The sequence below is a fragment of the Vanellus vanellus genome (genome assembly GCF_965231255.1).
Source record: "Vanellus vanellus genome assembly, contig: HAP1_SCAFFOLD_49, whole genome shotgun sequence".
NCBI classification, from domain to species: domain Eukaryota; kingdom Metazoa; phylum Chordata; class Aves; order Charadriiformes; family Charadriidae; genus Vanellus; species Vanellus vanellus.
Window position 1 is genome coordinate 390,481 of NW_028126699.1, and position 9,307 is coordinate 399,787.

General features: G+C 46.8%; 1 protein-coding gene across 1 annotated transcript; it reads left to right on the forward strand.

Annotated features, from left to right (window-relative positions):
* Positions 1 to 2,689: 2,689 nt before the first annotated feature.
* LOC309685828 (sentrin-specific protease 2-like) lies at positions 2,690 to 9,043 on the forward strand (the record flags this gene model as incomplete). Its single annotated transcript, XM_082501534.1, has 8 exons — positions 2,690 to 2,699; positions 5,089 to 5,195; positions 6,200 to 6,331; positions 6,747 to 6,950; positions 7,078 to 7,157; positions 7,792 to 7,876; positions 8,323 to 8,418; positions 8,981 to 9,043. 8 exons carry the CDS (start codon positions 2,690 to 2,692, stop codon positions 9,041 to 9,043), a joined length of 777 nt encoding a protein of 258 aa, XP_082357660.1.
* Between the last annotated feature and the right edge of the window lie 264 nt (positions 9,044 to 9,307).

Genomic DNA, 9,307 nt, shown 5'->3' on the forward strand with positions numbered 1-9,307 from the left:
GAGCCACCGACTGCTTGACTCCCTAGTTTGGTTCAAAGGTGTAGTGCAGTTTTTCTTATTGCCCCATGGGGTAAGAGGGCTAAGAGACTGTCGGGCTCTAATTCTTCATTCCCGAGAGAGTTGTTAACTCATATTTGTACCAAATATATTTTTCAAGGGCTGAATTATCACACTTTGCAATGTTTAGGAGCTGACTGAGTGATTACTGAGTGACAAGCTTGTATTTTTTTAATTGCTGCATGTATGAGAGCCTGTATTCAAAAATTAAAGCATACCTGTCAGAGATCCTGCAAAGATTGGCATTCTTCTGCAATCTGACCCAGCAAGTCATGGTCCCCAATTCACAGTAGAGCTGACTAAGTCTCAGGAAGTTTGTTTGCTTGGATTCACATTCAGGTTATACTCACACTGGTACTTTTTTTTGTTTTCTTTTAAGCCTCGGTCCACTTCTTTTGAGACTTCATCTAAAAGACCAAGATTTTCGTCGCTTGATATATCATTGCTGCAAATTGGTAAGGCTGACATCAAGTTATACGACTTGTTTCATTTTCACCCTACCTTGTGTACCGTCCAAGCCTACCCCTAGGGTTCTGTAGGGATTATGGCAGGCACGGGACGAGGCAGCATCTGGGAATACTTGAGCGTGACCTCTGTTTCTTACCTGCACCCTCGCATTGCTTCTGGAGTGGAGCTGAGCGTTTATCTTGTCATCTCAGTACCAGAGCTGCCTTGGATGCAGTCCTTCCCTTCTGATAGGTCCACTGTTAGCTTGCCAGAAGTAAATTGTTTTCAATGCTCCTTTTAGGTCGTAGATCCCGAGAAGCCTTTTGTATTTCAGGTTTCAGCTGGCAATACCTTGTGCGCACAACTTGCTGTAGTTGCCGGTGTGGAAACCTGATGATGTGAGAGAGAAAATGACAATTTATCTTTGGTGAAGCTCCTTACTGTAAACCCATAAAACTCTTCAGTTCCCTTTTATAGTTTCTGATGCCTTACGCTCTTCTCTCATAGGTCAAATGCCGTGTGGAACCCATGCTCACTTGACTAAGGAAACACTATCCCGTCCTCACAAGACAATTCCATGTCCGAGGTAAAAATCCTTCTGTTTTCTTTGACTTCTTCCCCAAAAGGTTTACTGCCTATGGTAAGGGAGGTCTCCAGCTGCTTCCTCCCCGAAGAACCAATTTTCAACTTTTTCTTTAAACCCAGCTACTTAATTGACACAGGAGATTAGCTAGAGATTAAAGGTCTGCGGTAAGAGGAAGCGTTGAACTTGAGAGGAGGCTGGGGACACAATTGACACCGTATCTTCAAGGCAGTTGTTGTGATTTTCACTTTTACTTCTCTGTATTTCCCCATTAGCCAGTTGAAGACAGCAGGTCTTCATCTGAAAGTCATGAACATCTCGTGTCTGTCTCATTCGTCATCGGTGTACGTGCTTGACATAGTAGTTGGTGGTGGAGGTGCATATTGGAATGTTCTCTGGATACGATTTCTTTTGCGTTGATGTTTTCAGCACAAGCCGGAACGGCAAACAGAGCATCAAACCTGCTCCAGACAGCTTCTTACCCCTGAGGCCACCCATTAAGGAGCGCGCTGCACCAGAATCCGCCACTTCAGATGAAAATCCATATCATGAAAATGATACAGAAAACAGTATCTCATGTAATTTTAAGTGCAATGGCAATAACATTTGAGAGCGGGTCAAGAGTCTGCTTTTGGCATCTAATCTCCCAGTCGTTGCTTATTGTGGTGTGGCTCATATTTTGGAGCAGATCTGGAGCATGAGAAAGAGATTCCTTTCAGAGGAAGGTAAACCAGAGGAGGTTCCTGGGGAATGTGTCTAATGCACTCCAACTGCTACTGAGCATATAGTCCCTGAGGTCAGAGCAGGGCGGGTCTGAAGTAAAATGTCCCAGCAGTGTGGATGTTGTGGACATTGCCATTCTCACTGTCAGCATAATCTTTAACAAATAGATTGAGCAGAATTGGTCAAGGCTGGTTGAAATGAACGCTGTCTCGTCCCACAGAGTAAAGTGGCCTCCTCAGGTTGATGCAGATATTTGTTGGATGTGCAAAGAATATTTTTTTCTTTTCAAAGAAAAACCCCAAAAGCCACCATGAATTGGTATGCACTGATAACAAATGCCCCACATATAAAAATTGTGATTCTCCTCTGTTGTTTGTTTCCTGCCCCAAAGTGTTCAAGCCTCCTCCAAGGAGCCAGTGACGACTATGAGTCGTGTGGAAGAACCAAAATACAGAGGAGAGGTCTATCCACGTCCAACACTAAGGACCGGTGAGTATCCCCGTGATTCCAATCTGTTCCACTTTGTAGGTAGACTTCAAATGGGAATAGGGCATTTCTTATACACTCACAGATGATGTTCCAAGTTCAAAGCGCTTGCCAGAATTCGAACTTCCTGACCATACAGTCAGCATTCAAAGTTTTGGGGTTTTTTATTTATCACTCAGAAATGGAGAGCTATGTAAATCTGATGGTGATTCAAAGTCGACTTCTTGTTTTCTTCCTACTGCTTTTCTGTGCAGGTGTCGAATGTATAGATGTTTGCTGCCCACAGTGGTCGCAGAGAGGTGATACGATCAGGTAAAGTCTCTTTTAATGATGGTTCTTGTTTCTTTTGGCTCTGTGTGCGTATGTCTTTCACCCCCTGGTAGAGTCTCGGAGATGACCAATGGTATGTGATCGTCTCAGTGCTGTGAAAGAGGAGTAGCTAGCTTGCGGCTCCGGAATTGCTCGCAAGCCAGTTGCATCTCCAACACAGCTGCCATGCGAGAGCCGTGCTGCGTGACAAAGAGGGTTGTGCTGGTGTGGTATTTTCTGTGGGAAGAAAGCCAGTAAGGGTGCGAGTGGTGGCCGTCCCAAGTTGTCCTTGGATTTGCAGAATCCGTTTTTGTTTGTGAGTCGTTCTGCCGAGCCATCAAGGAGTTGACGTTTCATTTCTTTCACTTGGAAACTCACATCCTGAGCATAAGGATGAGAGAGCTTGTAAAGCCTGGTGGGACTTGAGGCAGTTTTTGGGACTTAGAGGATGCGTGGGGTTTGACTAGGAGGGGGAAAAAGGCAGTGTGCGTTTGGTTTTGAGAGGCCAGCGGCCTCATTGGTGTGGGCTGTCTGAGCTGGCAGGAGTCTGAGTTCTGAGGGCTTTGTGGTGTTGAGAGAAACGGGTTTTGGGGGCAGTAGGTGCAGCTAGAGGGAGAGATTTTGTACGGCGGTAAGATGCACGCATCTTTCTGCAGTGACCTGCCCTTACATGAGAGAGGAGAAAGCGTAGATGGGAGCAGAGAGACTCAGTTGCGGCAGTCCTGTTTTTTAGCTAATTCTGTCCCCGTTCTTCTCCCCGCTTTAAAAACTAGTGCTATATTTAGCTGTGCGGCACTGTTGTGTGCTTAAATTAAAATAGTGGTTCCCCTAAGCTGGAGGGGAGAGAAGGAAAGAAAATACTGATAGAGAATGATGCCTTCAAGTAAAAGGAACATTTTCTTGCCTTTTTTGAGGGGGATTTAGTTACTAACTGAAACGATTTGACAAAGCTTGTGATATCTCCTCTTACCATGCTGGACTGAAAGCCGTTAAAGCACAATGAGCGTAGAATACAGTGAGAGTCTGGTGTAGGTCTCCATCCTGAAAAAAAGGGGTCTTTTGGTGACAATGTGAATTCTTGTTTTTGAAGCAGGGACATATATCTGGACAACTTTAATGTCTGTGTATTTGTTTGCTCTTCAGAGTCTGTGTGGTTTGAATGACAATCCTCTCCAAATGGGGATAGTCACTCTCTTGACTGGCCTGTAGAAGGAGAGTAAACATCCTGTCGCTGTCCCATTTGGAATTCAGTGTGCTGGCCTTAGTTTCCCGAAGCTCACTCTGTTTGGATGCAAGTCTAGTTGCAGATGTTCCTGTTACACCTTGCAGTAGAACACCCAGCGTGCAGTGTTTATCAGCAGTAGATCACAAAGCCCTCGATAGAGGAAGTGCTGGTTGCTTCCCTGTTTTCCAAATAATGCAACTGATAAAGAGAAGGGAAAGGAGTCTTGTACAAGTAGATGGAAAAAAAATAAAAATTCCAAAGCTCCCAGCTCTTCATTCTATCCCAGTCTTGCTGCTAAGAAAGAATGGTGCTGGAAGTTGAGGCGATATTGTCACATGTTGATGTGTGCAACTGGGGCTGTTGTCAGAATAAGCCTTGAAAAAGCCTTTCTTGTCCAGAGGGTGAATTCTTGAGAATTCCGTGGGAGAGGACAGATACACAGCTCACTTCTCTCTCTCCCTCTCCTGGCAGGTACTGCACACCAGAAGAAAACTCTCAGGAAAAGGAAGGAGCAGCGAAACAAACCATCGCAGGGGTAAGCTTGTGTTTTTCACAAGGAAAATACAGCTATTTGTGATCAGAAACTTCAGCGCACTCTCCACTTCACATGACTCACTCAACAATATCTGTATTTGCCCAGGTTGTTTTTCCCCAGGAAAGCGGGAGCATTATTTGATGAGTAGCGCTATGGCCAAGTGTTTTCTGCTGCCGTTAATTTTGTTTCTGGACTATTAGGAGCACACTACACTATAGCATTTTGATTCTTCCCCTTTGATGTGTTGGGTATAGCCTCAAAATCTTTAGCGCACAGCCTTAGTTGACCTGCAAAGCTGGACTGGGGTGTCTTTAGTCGTATCTTGTTTGCTGGGATGGGAAGTACATCTCTTTGACTTTCACCTCTGGTCAGGATTGAGGTCAAAAATACAATTTTAATCATGGAAATCAGAAATCGTAATCTCACTCTCAACTTGGTACCTACACGTGGTGGCTTTGCTGGGGTTCTTAACGCTAGCCCAAGCCAAACGAGCTCTCTGCCTCTCTTGCCTCCGAGTGCAGCACTCCATGGGTGCACAGTTGGAATGCAGTCGTCAATAAAAAGTCACTTTGGAGTTTGCTGTTTGGATGTGTGTACAAAAACCCTTCCAGTTTTCTGTCCTGTCCCCAAGCAAACAAATCTGTGCTTGATTGCTAGCTTAACGTCCGTTTGTCTAACAGAGGCAGCATGGGACTGAAATCTCAGAAGATGCGTTATTCCAAGGACATCCTATACCTGTTCGGTCCAAAAAGTCAGCCAGCCTCAGTGTGGAAGGAAAGAAAGTGCCAAGCCTGGGAAAAACAGCGGAACGCTTTCCTCCGCTCACAGAGGTACCGTAGCCAACAGTCTGTTAGACAAAAGAGAAGGTTGTGACAGAGCTGCAGGGAACTCCTCCTATTCTCGGTGGTTCTTGAGGCTTTTTGAAATCTGAAGAACTTGCATTGAACCTGTTAGCGAGTGTCTGCGGCTGTGACTTTGCAGTGCGAGGGTCAGCACTAAAGCTGGTTTGAAGGATTTCGTGTGCTCCAGCGCTCCTTCAGTTGTGCTGCCCTGAGGGTTTGTGGGCCTTCTGTTAGCGGGACAAAAAATGAGTCCAGGTTGAACACCAGTCTCCAGAGCAGTGCTAACCCGACTCATCCAGTTATATTGGATGTGCCTCTTGTCCTACTGTGGTGATAGAACCTGAAAGATCAGCTTGTGCTGGTCCGTGGTGCCGTTCCCCAGGGAGTGGGAGTTCAGTTTCCCCTGCTTGTATGAATTTTGGCTGCTTTTATTCTTTGGAGTTGCAGTCTAATTGAGCTCCCCCCACCTTTTCCTGCCTGTTGAGGATGGACTCGGAAAGGGCAGGCAAATGCAGAGTTTACAAAGTCTGCAGCGTTGATGCTGGGTACAAGGGAAACCGGGTGGTTTTCTTATTTTGCTCACCCAGATTCAAGCAAGAAGGAGATGCTATTGCAGATCAGAGTATTTTATACCACCATCCATAGTGGTTTCTTTGCGAGGGCTGCGGCAGCACGTGGGAAAGGGGTTTGCCAGAGTTGTGTTCCATTTTCAGCTGCTTTAGCGTGTTTGCTGAGTTTACGGGTTTTATCCCAACGTCCTTGGTGAAAAGAAATGGCAGCAAGCCTGGGCTCTAAAGTTCAAAGTTGGGATGCTGAAGCCAACCAAGCAAGGCAAAAGCGCTATCGCTGACTTAGCCAAGAAACCGTCGGAGGCAGTTGCTCTGTCACCTGAGCTGAATTTACAGGCCGTGTTTCAGTGGAAAGCTGCCCCCAGGTCAGCGTGCTCCATGCGCTGTTTCACAAGTCCTTCCCCATTGAATTGTTCCTTTCAGGCCATGGAGAGAGAGGTCAGTGCCGCATTTGGCAGAGGTGAGCCAGATGAGATCATGAGCAGTGCCTTCAAACTAAAGGTCACTCGCGAAGACATCCACACGCTCAGGAACCTTTGCTGGCTAAACGATGAGGTAAAACCAGCTGCAGCACAGGGCTAGTCTCACTCAGCCTTTATTGAAAAATACCCCTCTGCCGTGTACAGAAGTCCCGTCAACGTTCTTTGACGACCTCCGTGGCAGAGCCTAAAAACCTCTGTAGAAGTCTTATTTGAGGTATTGAAGGGTCGAGCGTTTCTGGAAGTTCCGTTACTTCTTGTATGACGCAGCTTCCCGGAGTTCGTCCGGGTTTTTGGTGTGGGGGGCAGGTGTTTTGATCAAACTGCCGATGTAGCCCCGTGTGAAATTCTGGGAACAAAAGCCGACAGCTGAGGCTGGAGTTCTCTCCGCTGCGTGCTTGAGGGTGGCCAGAAAAGAGGTAGTGCTGTATTTTTGGTTGGGGAAGGCAGCGTCTTATTTTCACACCTCACGTTTCCTCTTTATGGTACAGGTCGTTAATTTCTACATGGGTCTGCTGATGGAAAGAGGCAAGAAGGAAGGATATCCAGCGGTCCACGCTTTCAGTACTTTCTTTTATGCCAAACTAAGATCTGGGGGCTACGATGCAGTACGAAGATGGACCAGAAGTGTGGATGTCTTCAAGCAGGACATCATCTTCGTGCCTGTAAACTTGAAAGCGCACTGGACACTAGCCGTGAGTCCCACGGGCTTTTTCTTTAGAATTGGACGGGGAGCAAAAACTGGCAAGAGAAGTCATTTAGGTGTTGGGGGGTGTGCGGCAGAAGGTTGTGCTTTGTCTAATGGTCACCTTTTAATAACAGGTCATAGATCTCAGGAGGAAGACCATCATGTACTTGGACTCTCTGGGCCAGAAAGGGGACAAGATTTGTCAGACTTTGCTGTAAGTAACCGCTCCGTCACTGCTTTTCTGGTGTGAATGAGGAGAGGGATTTTAGATTGAGTCCCTGTAAGGCGACTGCAAGTTTTCACATGGCTTGTAGATAACCAACCCGGAATCTTGGCGTTGCTTGCTGCGAGTTGTCTGGCATCGGCTGCTTGTCTGGTGTCACAGCGTCCCCTCCGCCCAGGGTCTGGGGTGCCTGGATTCTGCCACCTTCCCGTGATAGGCACAGCCAAATCCACCATAGCCCCGTGGCACACGTGTGCCGACTTTGTTAGTTGGATCCCAGTATGTGGGATGAAGGCACACGGTGGAATTATGGCATTACAGTTCCTTGCTTGGTTTGTCTCTTTGTCCTCTGATAACATGTGATTTGGGGCTTTTTGACCTCTCTGAAGCAATGGAATCATTGGCCTTGTTCTTGACCATTAGCTCACAGCCTCTCCCTGTGTTTGTAAGTTTCAGATTGGGATTTTTCCTCAAAATCAGCCTTAAATCAGCTGCTGTGAGGATCCTCTGACATTTTACTGTCCTGCCGTTTGTCTTCCTGTGATCCTTCAGCCACTTTATTTTGTTGTTGGCCTAAATTACAGAGATGAAAAGGGATTTTTTTTTTCCCTTTTGTTTTAACCAGCCAATACCTGCAAAAAGAAAGCCGGGAAAAAAGAAACCTGGAGCTGAATGTTTTGCAGTGGACTCTTCACAGCATGGAGCCACATGTACGTGAGCACCACTTGGGTTTGAAATGGGAACTGTCAGTGCTTCTTTGGGGCCCAGATCCTGGCACGTGACAAAGAAAGGGCTGAGCTGATGTTTCTCGAGGAGTTGATAGTAAAAAGCAGTCCCTAAAGACTGGATTTAAGAAAGGTCACTTAAGAAAAAGGCGGTGCGAACCTCGAGAGGCCTCGCAGGGAGGAGGGCTGCTGCCCCTTCTGGGCCTGCCAAGAATTTGGATTGTAGTGTCCAAGTCCGGGAGGCAGAGGGGAGGGATGGTGTGCAGTGAACTGGGTCTGTTCCTCATGGGCGGGAGTGGGTATTGGGGATTAGGCAAGTAGGGTCAGGAGTGTGCGGTGAGCGCAGTGTCGGTGTGGGTAATGTGCGCTGCTTCCAAGTTGCTTTTCTTTTGAGATAGAGGGAAATCCTCCATCTTCTTTGCATTCCTTAGGAGATCCCTCAGCAGCTGAACGGAAGCGACTGCGGCGTCTTTATGTGCAAATACGCAGAGTACATCGCCAGAGAGAAACCGTTCAACTTTACCCAGGTGAGTGAAGGTCATAAACCCCTCCAAGCCCCTCTCGCCCAGGGACAGGAGCCGGGGAGGTTACGCAGCAGCTCTTAATTGTGTCCGGGGCAGGGGCTGAGGTTTCGTGCCCCGTTTCAGTGCGTAGTTGCTGGGGTCAGAACTTCCAAGTGGCCTGGGCAGGGCAGAGCTGTGGTTCTCCATCCCCGCCTTTGGGAGCTGCTGCCGGTGAGATTCCTCTTGGGCAAGATACTGCTGCCAGCGGGTTTGGCATATCTGGGCTCGTATCTTTTGGAGAAATGGCTTCTACCCTTTGACCAGTCAAGACAGTGCTTATTTTTATTGATTTCATTTTACACCGGTCTTTTATTAGCGTGCTTGTAAGCTGTCGCGCAGTCAAGTCAATCTGGTTTTGTCGGGTTGTCGTGTCACCCTCTTAGGAGCCGCGTGGGGTGTTGTACCCAAACAGTTGACAGTTCTTAAAGGGAACTTCATATTAAGGACTCCGCTGGGCGTTTATGCCTGTTTGCCGCCTCTTTCTACCGTGATGTCATTATTTAATGGATTTCTCTTCTCTTTTCAGACTCACATGCCATACTTCCGCAAGAAGATGGTGTGGGAGATAATCCACCAACAGCTGCTGTGACACATGGACTATTAGAGTTCTTATTTTAATTACGTTTCTTAGACCTTAGTTACATTTCTTAGACCTTTAGTTACTTTTCTTAGACCTTTAGTTAGTTTTCTTAGACCTTTAGTTACATTTCTTACATGAATTTTCCTCTTTAGGTTATGAAGTAGAAGTTAAGATGGTTTATTCCCCCCACCTCCCTTATTTTGGAGACAGTAACTCTGGGGTTTTGGGTTTTTTTTTTGCCAACACCACCAACTGCTGCTGTGAGATGTGCAC